Source organism: Dioscorea cayenensis, chromosome 1 (genome assembly GCF_009730915.1).
Source record: "Dioscorea cayenensis subsp. rotundata cultivar TDr96_F1 chromosome 1, TDr96_F1_v2_PseudoChromosome.rev07_lg8_w22 25.fasta, whole genome shotgun sequence".
NCBI lineage: Eukaryota > Viridiplantae > Streptophyta > Magnoliopsida > Dioscoreales > Dioscoreaceae > Dioscorea > Dioscorea cayenensis.
In genome coordinates, this window is record NC_052471.1 from 5004569 (window position 1) to 5025684 (window position 21116).

A 21116-nucleotide genomic window follows, 5' to 3' on the forward strand; every position below is an offset into this window, starting at 1 on the left:
TGTGGATCTTCAATGGTCAAATATTCATTCTTTAGGCCATCATCAATATGATGCCTTATAAATATTAAGGCTTTTGCCTTATTATCATTAAACTCATCGTTATTAGCCTCAATAGTTTTGCCCAGGTTCTTTGCTTTCAAATGGAGCTTGATATCGAGGCTCCATGATATATAGTTGCTCCCAGAAATGTGAAGATCCTCAAATTCTCTTTTTGCAATATTTTTCATTAAAGATCAATCTCTATAACATATAATAGATGATTAGAAGAAAGGAGAAAAATACGAATACTTGAAATATGGTTACATTAAAGTTAAATGGAAATGTAAAATAAGATTAGGAGCAAATTCGTGCTAATAACGTATTGTATAAGCAACAAGCAATTCATCTTCAATATAAATATATATGTAGATTTCCATGAATAGAAAATAAGTAGAGAAGAAAACATATAGAGAAAAGAAAAGAAATTATACCGATAACCGTCAATTACACCGAGCCTTCTTTACTTACTTCTTATCATTCTTCTTCACACACTCAAAATACATAAATGTACGGGGTATTTATAGGCTTACAAGAGTTGAATGAATGGTCAGGATTAATTTGATCCGACAGTCCAAAATACCCTGGTAGGTGGAATAGTAACAGTAATGGTAGTTGCTACAGTACCACATGGTCGGCAGCTACTGTAAGTCATCTGCTACAGTGTCCATCCATTATTTATAATATTCATAATAGTAAATTAATTAAATAAAATAAGTTTTATTTTTTGAAAAAAATATTTGAGATTCTTAGGAATGATAATGTAAATAAAATTATAATAAACAAAATTTGAAATATATTATTCAAAATAATCGGTCAAAGGGCTCATAGCCTTGCGGTACTTTGCCACATTGCCAAAAATGAGTCTAAAACAATTAAAAGATTTTAAGTTCAAGATTCGTTGGAAACAATAATGGTAACGGGTCACCGATTGTGGATGCGGGTTTGCAGCTCAGTCCACTGATCCTTTGCTAAGGGTGTATAGGTTGGACTTTTACTTCTTAGCCCGTGAGCATGCCCTAATATATATAGAAATTGTCACTTTGTAAAAAAAAAAAAATCATCATTGTGGGGTTCAATCAAATTAGGGTCCCAGGCACATATCTTAGTGACCATGTTGATTTCTAGAATTATAAGTTGTATTTGGTTGAGTTTGCCCAATGACGCCTTGAACACCGGAGATGCCTCTGGCATCAAGCCCTCTTGGATTGTTGTCAACCTTGCTTTTATTTTCACAAAACAATAAAAATCGTGTTGTCATTGTAGGTTGTCTGATTGTAAGCATATAAATAAGCATTAACATTTTCTTGAACATATTCATATTTGTAATATATATATATATATATATGGTATTAAGCCCTTTGCGGACGTTTGTAAAACATTTACAGAGGATGAAAAGGTAGAGCAACAAAATGTTAGAGAGAGACAGGGAGATAAATATATTGAAAGAGACATGAATTGTGATCTATACAGATTGTTGGTTGTACCCGTTCGCTGAGAAGGTGATTGGTTGGTTTAAAAAGGGTTTGTGGTACTAAAATAAATGAAATTTGACGTTTGAAATTTGTTGAGTATTGTAGCAATAATGATTAAATGGTTTTGTTTGAAAATTGTGCTTCTTATTTTTTTTTACTAGTACAACATTGTTTTTAAAAGTTGTTGGGAATGATTAAAAGGTTTTGTTTGAAAATTGTGCTTCTTATGTTTTTTTACTAGTACAGTATTGTTTTTAAAAGTTGTTGGGAATGATTAAATGGTTTTGTTTGAAAGTTGTTGGGAATGATTAAATGGTTTTGTTTGAAAATTGTGCTTCTTATTTTTTTTACTAGTACAGCATTGTTTTTAAAAGTTGTTGGGAATGAGGTGCTAGTAAAAATGACTCAAATGAAATTAATGATGATTGAACAATTCTAATTGAAAACTATGATTCCCATAGTTTTACTGTATGTTCTTAAACTTACTGTGCTTTTTTTATTTTTTATTTTTAATTGAGAGTGTTGGTTGGTTTAAAATAAATTTTCTTCATTCAATATAATCCAATGGTTGGGAGAGAACATTTGTAAATAAATGATCCATGAATGTTCTAAGAGAATCGACCATATATAAATATAACCTGCATCAAATTTAAACAGGCGACATGTTGCTCAATTATTTTTAATGTCACTGTTAGAAACAAAGAATGCCAACTTATTAAACAATGTTGCAGAAAATTTAACTCACGGTAAATGCCTGCAGCAAACCATTTTTTCATCAGTTTATTAGTTCAAAATCATATATATATTGAAGTCACCTTGATTCTTTTTTGAGTGTTTATCAAAATAAGAAGTTAAATGGCCTTTGATAATTATGTCCATGAACAATAATGGACTATCTTTTCGATAGAACGAGGATCAGTAGCGAGTCCCCATCTTCCATCCTTTCTCTGATTTCGGGAGAGAAAGAGAAATTTCTTTGTTTTTTGTTTTATTTGTATTGATTTTTTGGGGGTGTTTGATGGTGATGGATGGGTAATTGTGGTGGTATTTCAGTGGTTGTGGTTTATTCTGGTCTCTGAGTTGTGTGTCTTGTTTGTTCAATGAAGTTGCTTGAATAGTTTGAGATTCAAGTGGAGGATTCTTGAATCTTGTTATTTGAGAAACAAGAGAATTGAGAATTTGCAAAGCTTTTCTTCATGGCTTTTTCTTTGCTTCGAGTTGTTTTGTCTATCAAAACCTCTGCTGAACTTGGCTTTGCGGACTCAGATAGATATGCAGGTAGAGTTCTCAGTTCAAAGTTCGTAGGGAAGAACTCTAGGAAGAAGGTGAGATGGAGTTTTTGTTCATTGCATGATAATCCTAAGCAACATGGAAAACTTCCAGTTTTATCTAGTTTGGTAGCAAACACAGCTGGCGAAGCAGTGATGTATTCAGAGCAGAAGGTGTATGATGTTGTTCTTAGGCAGGCAGCATTGGTGAAGGATCACAAGATGTCCGAGATAGTTGTCGGTGTGAAACCCGATATGGTTATTCCTGGCGCTACATATTCGTTGAAGGAAGCCTATGATCAGTGTAGAGAAGTTTGTGCTGAGAATTCGAAGACTTTCTACTTGGGTGAGCTTCTGTGACTTGTTGGTAATTTTCTCATGCTGTGAGTTCATCCACGGTGGTTAACATATATATCTAACTTTTGTTCACTTCTTTCAGGAACATTGTTGATGACACCGGAGCGACAGAGGGCCATATCGGCGATTTCCGGTAATTATAGAATTCATCGTTTTCCTGTTGATCTCTTTAGGATTGTGGACATTGAAGCAGAAAGTGCTTCTTTGTGAATGTTAATCTTTGGCTTTTCTGTCAAATTAGAAAATACTTCTTTTAGCATATATCTCTTCAGGGATTTGGATATCAAAGCATAAAGTTGCTACTTTGTTAGTGTTATTCTTTCATGTTAGCTCTTGGAGATCTTGTAGCTTACAAGGTGCTTATCTTCTGCTGTGACAAAATAAAAGAATCTTTGATTTGCTTATTTATTAGTTTATCTACTTAGTGAAACGCTCAAAAACAATTCTCTTGGTGCATTTGAAAGTAACTATTTGTTGGATATTAAGCCCATTTAGGGCCAGAAAATAAATTGGGCTTTGGCCCAATACTTCAATCAAAAAGTAAAAATAAAAACTATATAAGGAAGTTTTTTGTAGTTCTCCAAGTTTAAAAAACTATCAAAAAGTAAAAATAATAACTACAAAGAGTCTTCTAGTTTTTCTCTCGATTTAAAAAATTTCTATGCTAAAATTTGGTATCTTGCATTGTTTGTATTTGTTGGTTTAAGAGTTCATTATCCCATTATAGATCATATAGAGAGGTTAAATTTAGCATTTGCAACAATTGTATTTGACCTAGGAAGTCATACTCTTTGTGGCCTATATAGGCTTAATAGAGAGATTTGCGTGTCATGTGTGCCCATATACAGACATTTACAGTAACAGTGCCACAATACTACTACAATGATTGTGAATAGTAATTTCAACTGAGATTTTTCAACTATTGTAGTGCCTGGAACCCAAACACTATTGGAATAAGCTTAGTGCAAAATTTGAAGGACTAGATGTCATATAAATTTAAAATCATTGAAGCAATGTCAGCTTTCAGCTAGAGTTCTTTATTATTCATTTAAAACCTTGTCGTTTCCTGAGTTTCTAGATGTTAATGTGAGCCGTTGCTTTAACAATTGGTCGATATTTCATTTATGAAAGCTACTTTACAATGGATTTTTTTTTTTCAAAGTTTTACGTTGTTGCTGACATTTTCAATTAGTCAATGTCCAGACTAAACCTGGAATACTTAAAACAAGAAACAAAAAAAGAATATAATGGTAATTCTAAGATTAGATTCATCACTTGCCATGTTCAGTTTGGTGCAGAAGGACAGATGAACTTGTGGACGGACATAATGCCTCACATATAACACCAGCAGCTCTGGACAGATGGGAGTTGAGGCTCGAGGATCTGTTCGCAGGTCGCCCATATGATATGCTTGATGCAGCTCTATCAGATACAGTTTCAAGATTTCCTGTTGACATTCAGGCATGTTCTCCAAGTTTTGTAGTTAAACACATCGAGGCTTCACTTTATCTTGAACAGGTAGTTTTGATTGCACTTTCAGCTGTTCAAAGACATGATTGAAGGAATGCGGATGGATCTCAAGAAGTCAAGATACGAGAACTTCGATGAACTTTATCTATACTGTTACTATGTAGCTGGAACTGTTGCATTAATGACAGTGCCAGTGATGGGCATTGCACCGGAGTCGAAGGCAACAACGGAGAGTGTCTACAATGCAGCTTTGGCTCTTGGAATCGCAAACCAGCTTACAAACATACTCAGGGATGTCGGAGAAGAGTAAGTGAAGTCTCCCATCAAATATTTCGCCTTTCTTGCATATCCTTTTACCTAAAGTGAACATGTGTGATTCAGTGCGAGAAGAGGAAGGATTTATTTGCCACTGGATGAGCTCGCAGAGGCGGGCCTCACAGACGAGGACATTTTCAATGGGAAAGTAACTGACAAATGGCGAAATTTCATGAAGATTCAAATTAAGCGGGCTAGAATGTTCTTCAGGCAAGCAGAGCAGGGTGTGACAGAACTCAGTCAAGCCAGTAGGTGGCCGGTAAGTTTAGAAGAACCCTTACATATCAATATCATCAATAGGATATATCAAATTGATTGAATATTGCAGATATGGGCTTCTCTGTTGTTGTATCGCCAAATCCTTGACGAGATTGAAGCAAACGATTACAACAACTTCACAAAGAAGGCATATGTGAGCAAGGCTAAGAAACTATTATCACTGCCAATGGCATATGGAAAATCACTAATCTCTCCATCAACGCATGCGCAGCCTGAGCCTCAGAGTATGACTTTGTGAATTCTAATGCCAAAAATAATCACAAGATGCATCTTATAGCTCCAAAGAGTGACATGTATATTCCTTGTTCTGTAATCGTCGACAAAAGTTGACAAATACAATGTCCCGCTTTGTATAAGATGCTTTGTAATTAAGTTATATGTTCAGCAATATTATGCCTTTGTTGACATCAAATGGTGTGTCAATCTATCCAGTGAAATGTAGATTTCTTCAGCTCTTTCATGTCTCATGTCGTCAACTAGAAACTCATTCACAACACCATTGATCTCAATCAAGCTAATTCCTGCATCCTTCTTTATGCCTTTAATTTTCATTAAATTCCTTAGTTTCTTCATGTCTTCCCATCTGCGAGCCTCACTGTAAATGTTCGACATGAGAACATAAGTTCCAGCATTGCATTGCTCCATCTCAAGCAAGTGTTTCAGTATTTTATTACCAATCCTCACATTACCATGAATCCTGCAAGCTCCAAGCAATGCGCCCCAAACTACAATGTCAGGCTTCATTGGCATGCTCCTTATCAGTTCGACAGCTTCTTTAAGTTGTCCTCCCCGACCATAAAGATGAACCATGCAAGCATAGTGTTCGATTTCATACGGAACATTGTAAACATGATTCATTGTATTGAAGTAGTGTTCGCCGATTTCTGATAATCCAGCATGACTGCATGCAGATAACAGACCAGTGAATGTGATTCCATCAGGCGGGAATCCTGCAGCAACCATCTGTTCAAAGTGATCAATAGCTGCATTTGCGTGGCCATGCATTGCAGCTGCTCCGATGATCACATTCCATGAAACCACACTCTTTGTCGGTGTCGAACTAAACAGCTGCAATGCAATATTCAGTAATCCACATTTCGCATACATGTCAATAATGGCATTGTATAGAGTGACACTTGGGTTCACAATGTTTGCAGAAATGTATTCATGAACTTGTTTTCCGATGATCAAGTCACCGATTTGGCTACAAACCGAAAGGACAGTAACTAGACTAGCATCATCCGGCATCACTCCGGAATTGATCATCTGTTGAAAGAGCAAAAGACTTTCCCGGTATCTACTGCATTGTACATAAGATGATAGCATGGCATTCCATGAAATCAAGCTCTTATCAGGCATTTCATCAAACAAACATCTCGCCCCATCAATCATCCCGTGTTTAGCAAGAGCGCACACCATTGAAGTCCAAGTAACCACATTCTTCTTCGGCATGCTCTCAAAGCATGACATAGCAGCATTCAGTTCTCTGCACTTCCCGTACATATCCACCAAAGCATTCCCCATGATCAAACAAGTGTCAACTCCAGCAACGATGATCAAATGATGTACAAGCAAGCCGAACTTCAGATTCCCGGTCTGCGAACAAACCGAAAGAAGGGTAGCTAATGTGAATCCATCTGGCTTCAAACCTGAATCTCTCATCACCTTGAACAAACCAAATGCTTCGCGGAGATTTCCCAACTGGGAATACCCATTAATCATTGAATTCCAAGACACTACATTTCTCTGAGGAATTTCATCGAATACCTTGCGTGCGAACTCAACCGAGCCACACATAGTGTAAGCATGAACCAGAGCATTCATCACAAAGACCTGCGATTCAAAACCAAGTTTAAAGATCAACGAATGAACCATCTGCGTTTCATTGAAGGCCGACCCAGTCGCGCAGGACTTGAGGACAAAGGGAAGAGTGAAGCCATTGGGCGTGAACCCAGCCGAAAGCATCCGGCGGTGAAGCACAAGGGTCTCACGGTGATCTTTCATGGAGAACCCACGAATGATGCAGTTCCACATGAAACGATTGCGTTTCGGCAAAGCATCGAACACTTTGCGTGCATGAATGAGATCGCCAGCGCCGGACAGCGAGCAGAAAGCGACGACCTTTGCAACAGTGATGGTTTCTCCGAGCAATCCATGGACGATGAGCTGCGAGTGGAGCTGCTCGATCTGGTTCATGGATGAGCATTTTGAGAGCAAGGAATCAATGGAGCTCACGAACGGAAGGTGTTTGATCATTGGTCTCAATGGCAAAATTTGCTTGAATATTAGCCGTTGATATGTATATATAATATATCGTTTGATTTGATGAACGGTTAGGATTGAGTTTATTAGGTTTTATCTTCTTCTCTCATTCGACTTCTATCCTTTCATGGCTTCTCAGGGTTATCTCTTCTCGTGCTTTGCTCCTCTCCCTATTCGAGCTTCTCCCCCGCTTCCTCTCCTTCAATGGCGATCGATTCCATTCTCTGCTACTCGGAGTGGTGGATTTCATGGTGGACAGAGCTTAAGGGTGGTGAAAGCGAGTGTTGATGCTGGTTCTTCTGGGGTTGATCCCAAGGCTGGGGTGGCGGTCTACAAGCCGAAGTCATATGAAATCCTTGTCTCCGACGCGGCGCGGTCGCTTGTTTTCGCTATCGAGGATGGAAAGACCCGTCTTGAAATCGATTTCCCGTGAGCTCTTCTGTCACTGCTTCATTGCTGTTTTTTTTTTGGCTTCTCATGAAATCTCTGATTTTTCTGAGGGTAGCTTCTGTTTATTGGTTGTTTTTCATCAAATGCATGAAAACTGGCCCAATTTAGCGCTTTTAGAATTCTTTTCATAATCTTTGCTGATAGAAGGGAAAGTTGTGTTTGGAGAAAAAAAATAATAAGAACAAGCTGAAACAGTAAACTGCTCAGAAATCTCTCTTTAGTGATATCAAACACTAATACAGCAAGTAATGTTAATAACCACATAAACAAAAGAATCACGGTAACACACTAGCACAAGAACACTGATTATATGGGGAAAACTATTCAAGAATAACATAAAAACCACAAGATCAAAGTCTAGTCAAAAGCTCCACCAATCACTAAGAAAGGATTTCATGCCAAGTTTTCATTAGTCACAAGCTTGAGACAAATACATCAGCAAGAATTATATATTTTCTATCACAAACATACTCAGTGCCGTTGCTTGTACCTTTGGCAACCAAACTAGAGCACACGTAGGAAAAATCTCATCAAAACTAACCTTATTATTGAGATGTCTGCAAAATTTCAGCTCAATCCGATGATATTTCACCACCAGATTGTCCACTTAATAAAAAACTGTCATGTTTTCCTCTCTCTCCTCTCAAGCATTTCTTGGTGTCATTTTACTCCTTTTTTTTCCTCCTGCATGCTGCTACTAAACTTCTTTTAAACCATCAATTATGCAATCCTTGATGATAGTTTTTGGTGCTTAACCACCCTCCAATGTGGCTATATTTATCAATATTCTACTTCACGATTTTGAACTACAATTAGTGGGCTTTTGACTAGATCAACATACCATCCACTTAGGCCATAAAACAAGTCATCCAAATGGGCTACAAAATACTTGTGCCACCCTCTATATAGGAGGGAAACTCAAAATTGGATGACTCAAGTATCGAGGATGGCTCAAGTATTTTGCGGTTGACTGACTCAAGTATAGAGAATGGCTTAAGTATTTTGCGGATGACTAACTCAAGCATGCTGGATGGCAAGTATATTGCAAATGAGTAACCCAGGTATAGATGATGGCAAGTATTTTGCGAATGACTAACCCAAGTATAGAGGATGGCTTAAGTATTTTGCAGATGACTCAGTTATAGAGGATGGCTAAGTATTTTGCTTTAAATGTTGGGTAAGTTTCCCTCTTATATAGAGGACGGCTTAACTATTTTGTGGCCTACGTGAATGACTTGTTTTTGGCCCAAGCAGATGGTATATTGTTTTTCAAAATTGTGTAATGGCATATTGGTAAATATAGCCATTTTGGAGGGTGTTTAGACACCAAAAATCACCATTAGGGGTTGCGTTATTAATGGTTCAGTAGAAGTTTGGTAGCAGCTATGCAGGGGAAAAAGGAGACAGCTGAAAATGACATAAAAATGCTTGAGTAGAGAAAGAAAAACAGTTCTGATGAAGTTAACGATTGGGTGGTGAAACATCAAATTGAGCTGAAATTTTGAAAGTATATCAAGGACTAGTTTACCCAACACTTGAACAATTGGATTGTGTTTTGGAGTTAATTAAGGTAGAACCAGTGGTGGGACCAAGATGCATTGGCTGCAATATAAAATAATATGATAATAAATTTTAATTAAAATAACCACAATTTAAACTAGAACTTCACATATAGGAAAAAGTACAAAACAATTATTTTTGCACATTTGAACTAGAAATGCTGCCACGACCAATGCTGATACCAGACATGCGTGGCATGCGACTAAGAGGAGGTAACTGCATGCGACGAGTTTGTATTTTGTGAAATTGTTGTAGAATCACTTCATTGTCGATAGTTGCAAAAATCTTTCTCAATATAGACAAACAAGCTATCATTCATCCACTCATCTCCTATTTTATTGCGTAAATCAGTTTTGACAACATTCATTGTAGAAAATACCCTCTCAACATTAGCTATTGCAACTGGTAGAACTAATGCCAACTCAATAAGGTGATAAATGAGTGAAAAAATAGCACTTTTACCTGTCTCAAACATTTTCTTAGCAAAACTCCCCAAGTCACCAATACTTGCAAAACCTTCATCTTATCGCACATCATAAATAAAAGTGGTAAGTTGATCCTCAAGTATCATGTGTTCAGTCATTGAGAAGTCTTCAGGAAAAAGCTCTACTAGATGGAGTAGCTTGTGGATGTTGAATTTGGAGAACGAGTCTCTTGGATTAAGGCATGACATAAAAAGAAGTAACTCCTTGCTAGTTTCTGGGAAACGGTTTTACATTTTTTGTGCAATCAAATCAATAACTTAACATTACAACAATAATAAAATCAATAACAAAAATTACTAACTAAATTAAAGCTATTTATAAAACATCCTAAATTAAAAACAAATAATTACCTCACAGAAAATGTCTACTCGATAGTGGTGAAAATGAGTACTGACTTGTCCATCCTGCTTAGAATGACTATGAATTCTTATATTATCGTCCATATTAGACACTAGGATCAAGTCTCTCACAAAAAAGGCAAACCTTCTGCAAGAATTCTTCCCATTTTTTCTGAACTCTTGAAGCCAAGTTTTCACGGTTTCAATTAAATGCATAGCTTGAATGATATTATGATCTTTTTGTTGTAAAGCAAGCAATAATTCATTTATTCCAAACAAGCGCCTCATCAAGTACATCACAAATACAAACCAATAACTCTCCATTTTTTCTATCACTAGCCACTATACCTCTATTATCATTAGAAGTACCATCAGCATGCATGTTTTGCAGTACCTTTAACATTGAAGTCTACATTGATATTGGCCGAAGAATGGTAGTGTAATGCGATCCTCAACGAGTATCTCCTGGATGTGCTAAGTTGGATTCTTGATTTTTTTCCTCTGTCACTGATTATCTCTATTTTCTCTAACTGCTTAACCAACTTATCATGATGTTGTCAAAATTGGTTTCTTCTTTTACATGATGCTCCGGCCACATTAACAATCATAGCAACATTTTGAAAACAAATCACTTACAATCCGATTGTCTTTTGCAACAACAACAATCACCAGCTTGAGTTGGTGAGCAAGACAATGGGCATATCTTGCATATGAATTTTCTCTTAGAATAAGTGCCTTCAAACCATTGAATTCACCATGCATATTTGAGGCCCCATCATATCTTTGTTCTTTTAGCTTTGAAAGAGAACCCATGTTTTGCAAATAGGCAATCAATCGCATTTGTCAAAGAAATTGCAGAGGTATTAGGTACATGAACCATAGCAAGGAATCACTATCACTTGTCCATCATTGTTCACATATCCCAGAACAACTCCCATTTGCTCTTTCACCGATTCATCTCGGGCTTCATCAATAAAATGAAAAAAATAGTTATCTCCAATATCATTAATAATAACACGTGTGATCTACCTTACACAAGCATTTGTTAATTTTTTTGAACTTTTGGAGAAGTCATTTGATTGTTACCAGGGGCATTTTGATTAACTGTCTTCTAAACCTCTTCATTCCGTAGATTGTACCACCGGAGCAACTCGAGAAAATTGCCTTTGTTCAATGAACTTGTGGCAGAACCAAAGGGGGGCTAGTGGGGGTCTTTAACCCCCCATCCCCATGCCGATAAGCGATGAATTGCTGATGGTGAACCATTGAAGCTTCTCTCCAGAACAATGGCAAGCTATGAATGAAACTAATAAAGCAAAACAAAATGGCTTAAGTCAATTAAGTGCTTAATTATTGATTAGGTAAAAGTTTTCATGGAGGAATAAAGATGCATGATTGCATCATTGGAATGCTTCCCCTTAATGTCTGACATATTCACATGGCCACACATGAGATGAGACAAGCACCATTGGTCCATCGCATTATAAATTTTTAAATTATAATCACATTTAACTTATTAATCATTCATCTATTCTATGTGAAATTATATATATAACTAATAAATCTTCATTATTGTGACAATAATGCATCTTCATTATTGTTATAAACTTGAGTAGTTGCATTTTCATTATTGTGACAATAATCAATAAATCTTCATTATTGATAGTAAATTTTCATTATAGCTAATAAATCTTCATTATTGTGACAATAATGAAGTAAAACAAAATGCATCTTCATTATTATCCTAATTTTTTCACATGTTTATTATTAACTCATGTGCAAACAGTGAGACTGTTTGCAGCTTATCACTGTTTGCACATGAGTTAATAATAAGCATGTGAAAAAATTAGGACAATAATGAAGATGCATTTTGTTTTGCCTCATTATTGTCACAATAATTTACTGACAATAATGAAAATTTATTAATTATTGTCGCAATAATGAAGATGCAACTACTCAAGTTTATGACAATAATGAAGATCATTATTGTCACAATAATAAAGATTTATTAGTTATAAATATAATTTCACATAGAATAAATGAATGATTAATAGGTTAAATGTGATTATAATTTATAAATTTATAATATAATGGACCAATAGTGCTCGTCTCGTCTCATGTGAGGCCATGTGAATATGTCAGACTTTAAGGGGGGCATTCCAATGATGCAATCATGCTAATTTTTTTCTCCATGAAAACTATTAACTAATCAATAATTAAGCACTTAACTGACTTAAGCCATTTTGTTTTGACTCATTAGTTTCATTAACAACTTGCCATTGTTCCGGAGGGGGCTTCAGTGCTTCACCATCGACAATTCATTGCTCACCAGCGTCGGTAGGGGGAGGGGGGCGCTGGAGACCCCGCTAGCCCCCTTGGTTCCGCCATTGGGTAGAACTTCAGTCAGTTGCCTTTGAAGCTAATTCTGGTGATATTTTTCCTATTTCTCTTCTAGTTTGGCTTTCATCGGTACGGGTGATGGTCATAGTTATGTTTGTGATCTAAGGATACATGATTCTTGATGTATACTGAAGTATTTGTTTTTAGTTTGTGACTAGAGAAGATTTGGTGAAATCTTTTATTGATAATTAGTGGAGCTTTTGACTGGACTTCGGTCCCATAGTTTTTACCTTCTTATTTGAGGGTTTTCCACGTAATATTGGTGTTTTTGTGCTTGTGTTGCTGCAGCGATTCTCTTGGTTATTTGGTTATTTGTTTTGTTTACTTTACTGGTGTCTGATCTCACTAGGGAGAAAGATTTCTTAGACAGTCTACTGTTTCTGCTTGTCTTCCTGTTCTTTTTCTCCCAACAATTGAATGGATAAATGACTAAATATGGCATTCTCTTGGAATCTATGATCAGGCCTTTGCCGAGCAGCATCTCTAGTTACAAGGTACTCATGCTTGCATTTGCTATTATGTGTCACAACTACTTGATGATTCTTTTCTTAAGTTTACACACACACACACACACACACACACTAATGATTATTGCCATTGAAAATTGGATTTTGTGTGCTCATGATTTTTTGGTGTCCTTTTTTTTTATTTTTTCTTTATAAAGGGATCTTCTGATGAGTTTATTGATGCTAACATCCAACTTGCATTGGCTGTGGTGAGAAAGCTCCAACAGATAAAAGGAACCAAGTCTTGCATTGTAAGTTTGGATCTTTGTTGATTTGTAATTCGGAATAAAATAGTTGAGATGAAAAAGGATAAGGAGTTTATGCAATCTTCTTGGTTAATGAACTGGTAGTAATTGCGTTAGTGCTTTGTTTGTAACATGCAGTGCTATAATTTATGTTTGTATCAGAACTAAACTCCTCACAGTTCATTTATTAGAAAGTATGTTCACTTTTTGGAATGTAGGTTTTTCCTGACAGACCAGAAAAGAGAAGGGCTTCCAAGTTGTTTAGGGCTGCTCTTGATACGGTAACTCTCTTTTCAAAGTATGTGACAAGTTGTTGCTTGTCATATTTATCATTTGAGATGTATGTTAGAAAGCTTATCTTTTCTATTTTTTATGTCGTATCTTTCATCTTCTTTTGTCACCTTCAATGGCTGTTGGAGCTTGCATCTCTGCTTCTCATTATGTGCTTTCTTTTATTCTAGATTGGTGATGTGAGTCTTGCCTCTTTGGATGATTTACCTAGTGGACCTGTTACTACCTTCTTCAAATCCATAAGAAGCACATTGGATTTTGATTTTGCGGATACAGACGAAGGTTTGTTTCTTACATGAAAATTAGAAACATTAGCTTCTTTGTCTCAGCTGTCTCAAAGTATCCGAGTTTGATGGCATTCTGCATCCGCAATATGTTGAACTAATGAAACTGAGCATTTGATTTTTCTAATTAAGTGATAAGACATGTATCAATGGTTTCTGTAGATATAAAAGGAAGATTTAATAGGTCTTTTTACTGCATTGGTTGGCTCTATATAATCTTCTGACAGCAACCCATAGAAATAAGGTCATCTGGATTCTGCCTTTTTTTTCCTTTGTTTTTGGTTTCATGGATTCTTCCTTTTGAAGTGCTAGAAATGTGCATGCTTTAATTGTTGCATTGACACTAGTGTTTCTGTGGTTCTCAAAAAATGAAGCCTATTTTGTTGTTGTCTCTCTCATTTGACTTATGCAATGTTTTTAAGAGGATAATGCTGTACTTCACATTTTCAGGATAAAATCATTTGCCATATTTTAAATGTGATTCACGTCAAAATTTCAGCTAGCCAATGGTTGACCATTTTTGGTATTTTTATAATGTTTAGGTTTCATACGTAAAAGAAGGTCCGTAATCTTGTGGTTAAATTTCATTCTGGGATGTCCCCACCAATGTTTATACTCACTGTTACTTAAAAGTATCAGATATTGTTTGTCAGCTCCTAACGTGACAAGATTGATTTTAATTTATTATACCAATGTTAGAACCAGATGAAAACTTATATATATATAACTTGTATTATTTAAAAAATTTATTCAGCTCTATCCTATATTCTGACTTGTATTACATTTGATTCCAGATCGTTGGAAACCAGATGAACCGCCATCATTGTTGTTATTTATCAACTGTAGCACACGTGATCTTTCTGTTATAGAGAAGTATGTGGTATGCCTTGTCTTCTTAGTTTAATACTTTTTGGCTCCTAGGAAGCTTGGTTGAGCTACTTCCTTGAAATTATGCATATCATGCTCATAATCTGTGAATTTCACAAATCTGATTGCCCAATCTGATATCAAGTTGTAGTTACATGTGATAAGCTTGTATTAAAGTTGAGAAAAAAGTTGCTTGCATACCTACAGAAGCAGTTAATTGCTAATATAGCCTCATAAGAATCATATTTGCTTTTATACCCTGATGAAATGTTTTTATTTGCTTATATGTCTTATGGTTAAAAATCTACAATATAAAATGTAGATTGATCATTGTTTTTTTCTTCTCCTTTTCCATTTTCCAAAATGAGTGAAGTGAATAGGGTAGAGGATAGTTTTGTTTTCTAATGAATTTTTTTGGGTTGGTTTTTGGACGTATGGTTATATAAGCAAATAGGAATGATTTGCCAGGGTATATCAATTTTACAGGGCTATATAAGTAATTGCCCTTTTTTGCAGGGTTATATTCAAGCAAAAAACCCCTAAATTTTATCTATCTGGTAGTCCATTTGATTAACACAAATATTTTTTCATACTATTTTTGCTTTAATTATTGATGGAACATTTCATTTTCAAAATAACAGAAGTCAAGCATTGTCATGCCTATGATTTAGCTTTTATGTCCTTCTCCTTTATTCATTTCATATCCTGCTTTTGCAGGAAAAGTTTGCCACATCAACTCCTGTTCTTCTCTTCAATCTGGAACTAGACACATTGCGGTATTAATTTATTTCACTTCCTGTCAATAAAGGACACACATTTCATGGATGTCACCATGTGACCTCACTGGCTAATTGTTGTTTTCTATCCTGCAGTTCAGACTTGGGTCTTTTGGGTTTTCCCACCAAAGATATACACTATAGATTTCTTTCTCAGTTTGTTCCAGTATTCTACATCCGCACGAGAGAGTATTCAAAGGTAGAGATTGTTTAGCTCATCATCCTGTTTCATGACCATTCCTTATCATTTTCTTTTGATGGGTTGAAGACAGTGCCAGTTGCACCTTACATAGTGAACTACAATGGAGCTCTCTTCCGCCAATATCCTGGTGAGAAACTAATTCTCTTTATAAACTCATTTGAGTTTCCAGTTGCTACTTCGATAAATTCCTATGTAATCCAATTTCCAGAAAAGTTGTGTAGCAACCTTGTAGGAGTTACTTTTCCAAATATTGTTTCCTTGAATTTTCTCTCTAGCAACCCTAAAAAATTTCCATAACTTGGGTCTGATAGTTTTGTAGAATCTGGTATGCATTCAATCATGTTGGTCACTTGTTTGTGTTAATGAGCTGTTTACTGAATGCAATAACAAATTTTGTGATACAGCAAATATCATGCTCTTAGTCTTTTCTTAAATGGCACATAATTGCTCTCATATTTGTTAGTGTTTTTAATGTTCTTATCCCTTCTCTTGCATCTTTCATGTGTTGTTAAGACGGTTCACATGCATGCTTGGCTACATTCTCAAAAAGATGGTTCACATGCATGCTTGGCTACATTATGGGGTTTCAACTTTATTGCTTATTTTGAAATAGATGAAGTCTCTCAATCCTTAGCCATACATTGGTCTTTCATTCTTATGCCTCAAAATTAGTTTATTTACCTCATGAAAACAACGAGAAGATTGTGCGTGGATAATATATGCAAATGATAAGATTCTAAATTTCAGCTCTTCAGAATTTGGGAATCGAATCATATGTATCAGAGCTTGTTTGATGACCCTTTAAGGTTTAAAGCAACAATACTGGAAAATGTAATTTTATGCTTCAAAACTTCAGTCAATCTACTTTCCTCAAGAATGTTCTTGTGCAGGGCCTTGGCAGGTGATGCTTAAACAGACTGATGGCTCGTATGCTTGTGTAGCCGAAAGCACAACCCGCTTCACGCTAGGGGAGGTATTTTCCAACCTTCAGAGTAGAGTTATTCTTTTGATCTGTCGTCTTTATTCTTTTGATAAATCAAGATGTTTTCTGTGCCCAGACGAAGGATGAACTCCTACGTGTTCTTGGACTTCAAGAAGAGCAAGGAAGCTCGTTAGAATTTCTAAGAAGAGGATACAAGGTTTGCATCCTTTTTCTTTGCCTCTAAATGCTTTTGCTATTTAAACTACCGTTATTAAGTTCACAAACTACATTGTTCTCGCGGTTACTCTTTAGAGCAGTGTATCTACTTCTATTTCACTTGTTTCATATTGCCTTTCTGAAACACTGGAACACGCCCCCAAAAACGGGGGACATTTTTATGTTGCTCTGATGATCTCAATATGGGCCTCAATTCTGGCACAAATTCAATTTCATATTAACGAGAAGGAATAAAATCAAATCAAATGATACGAATGCGAAGAATGTTTGCTTTCTGATAATCAAGACTGTCACTTTACTGATTATGTTGTATTAACGCAGAACACGACATGGTGGGAAGAAGATACAGATTTGGAGCTGTCTTCTGCATGGAGAAGTTGAGCATTCATCAGACCATGTTGTTGATGAAGATGTATTTTTGGCCTCCAGATTGAGGAAGGTCAAATTCCCAGCCTCTTGATCATCTTAAAATTCCCAGCATCTTACTAAAAAAATCCTGCAGCTTTTCTTTATGCCATTTGTTCTTAACCCTTGCAATGTATTCTTTTCTATTTATACAATATGTATTTCTTTGGAGTGTTTGAAGTTTTGTGTAGAAACCTTAACAGAGCATTGAAATTGCATGTAAAATTCCTCTTTATGTATAATGTGTGTGTGTGTGTGTGTGTATGTGTGTGTGTGTGTTTTGTTTTATTTTTTTTTATTAAGTTTTTTTAATTGCCTTTGACAAACATGTAACATATAAATTTCAAAGATTAAATTCTCTTTGGGACACTCACACAACTCATGGAAATTTGATTAAGTATGTTACCTAATCTTATATCTCAGCTTGCTAAATCCCTTTTTTTTTTTTTGTCTAAATCAAAATCCAAGTAAATAATAAAATCTATGCATTAATCAATTTAGATGTGTTTTTCATGAAAATTGGTTAACCTGTGAAAAATCAAAACCAAAAAATATTAAAACATGAAAAACATAAAAATTCCAATCTAAATCAGTTTGGTTGTGTTTTCATTTTCCTTGCAGTTTTTAAGTCTTTCATGAATTTTAAATATATATAGCAAGGAAAATGAAACTTCCACATTTCAAACTTTAGACAGAGCTCCTGAAATCAAGCCCAAAAATCTACGTAAGATAAAGACCCAAATATATTATGGTATACTTTTATGCCGATGTAAATCCCTGACTTCTTTTAAATGAGGATGAAGGTCGCTTGTTGCCTAAAACTTTAGCTTTTGGAAGACAAATTGAACAAGCACAAGGAAACTGCAAATGAAAATGCACATTGATCCTCTGAAGGAACATAACAATAGCTGAATTTAAACAACTGTCTTATCTCTTGATGTTCACAGCCTGTGTTTGAAAAAGCATTAATAATAGATATCTGCCAAAATCTATGGTACAGATAATTATTCATTGACAAATAATTGGATTACAAATTTACAAAAGTTATCCTAAACAACAACTAATTTGAAACACCTAGCACCATTATTCCACAACTGAAAATACATTGGAACACATGCATCATACATACAATCTGTACACAAGAAGCAGAACTCAGAAAATATTGGCAACTCATCTCCTTCATACCGTATCGAGAACACCCTGAAGAAAGTTCAGTCCCTCCAAAGATATACTTCTCCGGACTCGAGACCTTGTGATCTCGATCCGAGGGGGAGGTTCAGTGGAAAAACATACAACCACGACAGTTAAATTATCGCATGTATTTCTTCTTAAAGCCTCTTGCACAAGCTCTCTCGCGCATTTCTGAGGATCATTGTGTGCTATGAGCCCTTTCCTGACTATTGTCACAGCACATTGGCTGCTCATGACGTCCCAAAGGCCGTCGCAGCCCATGATCAAGAACTCATCCTCCTCTGATAGTGTCGTCTCTTGTAGCTCTGGTTCAGCACTCAATGGGCTAACAGAGCCTTTAGGACCCTTCATGTGCCAATCACCAAGAGCTCTTGCCACTGACAGCTGCCCATTTAGATATCCATCATAGACCATGCCCCCGAGCCTCTCAATTCTAAGCCTTTCGCTGTGGCAATTCGGTTTGTGGTCTCTTGATAGCTCAACCGCCCGTCCTCGCTTACCTAACACTGCCCGGCAGTCACCAGCATTGGCAATGTGCAGAGTCCTGAGTTGATACACACATAAATTAAGAGTTCATCAAAATTCAAACCACAGGGATGAAGACAAACCTTCCAAAAATAAGAGCAGTCAGAGCTGTGGTGCCTGAGGACTTATCAATCGAAATGGAATCGGCGATTGCATGATCAGTTTTCATGAATGCACTCTTAATGGCCTTACCAACATAATTCGGGAAGTGTGTGTCCTCAATTATGAACCGGAGAAGGTTCTCTCGCACAAATGATGCAGCATCTGTGCCACCATGGCCATCAAATACCTGCTCAATATATACTACTTTACAATCATCTATAAGGTCGACAAAACAATGCCATGATCACAAACTCACCCCATAGAAAGCCCCCGGGGAAGGAAAACAAGCAACACCTCCAAGATGATCAACAAGATTATCAATACATATATGCTCATCTTCCATGTTTGTTTTCGGGCCGATCTCCGCACAGCTTCCTGATCGAAACACCGGTAAGAACCCAGGAATCACATCAGATGGGGACCTCAAGCCCAAACTCCCAATATCCAAATCCTGCAATAAAACCAATCAAGTAATTTACATATACATCGTTTCAATGAATTATACATCAATAGAACAACTCACAAGAAACAACATACCAATTCAGCCGAACCACCAAGTCTAGCTGTGCTCCCGGGATGCCGAATCAATGGAACGTGCCTTGGTGGTTTCCCGTTGTTCACCGGATTCACAACATCTATAGACTCAGTCTCCTTGCTACCAAAACCACCACCACCACCACCACCACCACGACCTTCTTCTAAAATAGGCATCGGCATTAATACAAACACCTTGAAGGCAAAAGCTCACAATTTTGGAAACTACCTTCAATGAAACAATCCTCCAAACTACTAATTAGATCTACAAAACCCTCTCAATCCAATAAACTTGCTCAAATGCTTCTTCTCATGGATAAAATTCACAGTGCTCTATGATTGAAAATAAATTCCTCCAACTCTCAACTCTCACCAACCACTCTAAATAGAGAAAGAAGACCCACATTCCACATTCAAGTAAATCCTAAAAAGTTATTGACTTCCTACCAAATACCCAACAATTGAAGGCAGCAAAAGTCTCACATTTATGCATGGAAACTTCTCAAAATTCATCAAAATCACAACTTTTCAGCAGAAACAACAAGGATTCATGGATCTGAAGAGGATCTTAAAAAAAAAAACCCTAAAAATCTAAAGAACATTAAAAAAAAAAACCAGGAAAAAAAAACACTAAACTTTTCTCAGAAATTACTTGATGGACAAGAAATTGCATGAATTTCCGAGCAAATCGATGGGATTGGATTTTTTTTCCCCATTATTTTCTTTGATTCTGTGGAGTTTTGGAGGCCGATCATTGAGATAAAAAAATAGGAACAAAGAAATCGGAGAGAAAAAAGAGAGGAAAATAGGGAGGGAAAAGCGAGGAGAAAACTGAAGCCTTTTATAGTGTTCTTTAGCCACCGGCTATCGCAGGTCACATCCGGTTACAAGTACCAGATTATTTGATGATTAGCTGTCAGAGACGTACACGTGTCAGTCACAATAGATCTGCACGGCTACGATTTCCCCAATGTCTATGAGGGAGTTTGGACGGTTGAGATTCAGCATATGATAACACCAGGGGATCTCAAGGACCACAAAGTTCCCACAAATTTGGTTTCATTAAAAAAAAAAGAAAGATGTTCTTATTTATAATTGATATGATAATTGCAAAAGGTTGATACTCCAGCAGCATTAACTGCACTGCACATAGTGTTGGTATAGAAATTTAAGAATTCTGAATTTTAATCCGATTGAATGCTGTGGGGTGGTAACGGGTCTAATCCCATATCATCAAGTGAGGGTGTCCAGACTAGATAATCAAAATCTATCTTTTATTATGTATGCAGCAGTCACATTTGTTAAAAAATAATAATAATAATAATTTGATAATT

General features: G+C 36.3%; 4 protein-coding genes across 6 annotated transcripts; 2 read left to right on the top strand and 2 right to left on the bottom strand.

The window, feature by feature from the left end:
• The first annotated feature begins 2464 nt into the window (after positions 1–2464).
• Positions 2465–5611, top strand: LOC120261183 (phytoene synthase, chloroplastic-like). 3 transcript variants are annotated; one of them, XM_039268967.1, is made up of 7 exons: positions 2469–2836; positions 2978–3125; positions 3219–3269; positions 4425–4597; positions 4677–4912; positions 4988–5180; positions 5250–5611. In XM_039268967.1, the coding sequence occupies exons 1-7, from the start codon at positions 2708–2710 to the stop codon at positions 5436–5438; spliced, it is 1119 nt and encodes a 372-aa protein (XP_039124901.1). In that variant the 5' UTR covers positions 2469–2707; the 3' UTR covers positions 5439–5611. The 3 variants fall into 3 exon arrangements, with proteins under 3 accessions (XP_039124893.1, XP_039124901.1, XP_039124911.1); XM_039268977.1 differs by having other exon boundaries at positions 2743–2836; positions 2922–3125; positions 5250–5588; XM_039268959.1 differs by having other exon boundaries at positions 2465–3125.
• Positions 5582–7444, bottom strand: LOC120261178 (pentatricopeptide repeat-containing protein At2g22410, mitochondrial-like). The gene has a single exon (XM_039268947.1). The coding sequence runs from the start codon at positions 7394–7396 to the stop codon at positions 5591–5593; it is 1806 nt and encodes a 601-aa protein (XP_039124881.1). The 5' UTR covers positions 7397–7444; the 3' UTR covers positions 5582–5590.
• A 145-nt stretch (positions 7445–7589) lies between these two features.
• On the top strand, positions 7590–17665 carry LOC120281776 (protein LOW PSII ACCUMULATION 3, chloroplastic). The gene is made up of 12 exons (XM_039288503.1): positions 7590–7891; positions 13159–13189; positions 13360–13452; positions 13665–13727; positions 13908–14019; positions 14816–14901; positions 15606–15664; positions 15761–15863; positions 15933–15993; positions 16757–16839; positions 16925–17005; positions 17347–17665. Exons 1-12 carry the CDS (start codon positions 7590–7592, stop codon positions 17404–17406), a joined length of 1134 nt encoding a protein of 377 aa, XP_039144437.1. The 3' UTR covers positions 17407–17665.
• Positions 17666–18371: 706 nt separating this feature from the next.
• Positions 18372–20581, bottom strand: LOC120260442 (probable protein phosphatase 2C 27). The gene is made up of 4 exons (XM_039267955.1): positions 19786–20581; positions 19505–19699; positions 19230–19435; positions 18372–19165 (listed from the first exon to the last, which is right to left on the bottom strand). The coding sequence occupies exons 1-4, from the start codon at positions 19963–19965 to the stop codon at positions 18610–18612; spliced, it is 1137 nt and encodes a 378-aa protein (XP_039123889.1). The 5' UTR covers positions 19966–20581; the 3' UTR covers positions 18372–18609.
• Between the last annotated feature and the right edge of the window lie 535 nt (positions 20582–21116).

Excerpts from the sequence above, each read along its gene's own strand:
- LOC120261183 (XM_039268959.1), top strand. The coding sequence starts at position 2,708 with ATGGCTTTTTCTTTGCTTCGAGTTGTTTTGTCTATCAAAACCTCTGCT. Across the intron at positions 4,913-4,987 it reads CTCAGGGATGTCGGAGAAGA|TGCGAGAAGAGGAAGGATTT; the intron begins GTAAGTGAAGTC and ends TGTGTGATTCAG. Across the intron at positions 5,181-5,249 it reads GTCAAGCCAGTAGGTGGCCG|ATATGGGCTTCTCTGTTGTT; the intron begins GTAAGTTTAGAA and ends TGAATATTGCAG.
- LOC120261178 (XM_039268947.1), bottom strand. The coding sequence starts at position 7,396 with ATGAACCAGATCGAGCAGCTCCACTCGCAGCTCATCGTCCATGGATTG.
- LOC120281776 (XM_039288503.1), top strand. The coding sequence starts at position 7,590 with ATGGCTTCTCAGGGTTATCTCTTCTCGTGCTTTGCTCCTCTCCCTATT. Across the intron at positions 15,665-15,760 it reads CTGGAACTAGACACATTGCG|TTCAGACTTGGGTCTTTTGG; the intron begins GTATTAATTTAT and ends TCTATCCTGCAG. Across the intron at positions 15,864-15,932 it reads GCACGAGAGAGTATTCAAAG|ACAGTGCCAGTTGCACCTTA; the intron begins GTAGAGATTGTT and ends GATGGGTTGAAG.
- LOC120260442 (XM_039267955.1), bottom strand. The coding sequence starts at position 19,965 with ATGCCGATGCCTATTTTAGAAGAAGGTCGTGGTGGTGGTGGTGGTGGT. Across the intron at positions 19,700-19,785 it reads TTGGTGGTTCGGCTGAATTG|GATTTGGATATTGGGAGTTT; the intron begins GTATGTTGTTTC and ends GTTTTATTGCAG. Across the intron at positions 19,436-19,504 it reads CCCCGGGGGCTTTCTATGGG|GTATTTGATGGCCATGGTGG; the intron begins GTGAGTTTGTGA and ends TATATTGAGCAG.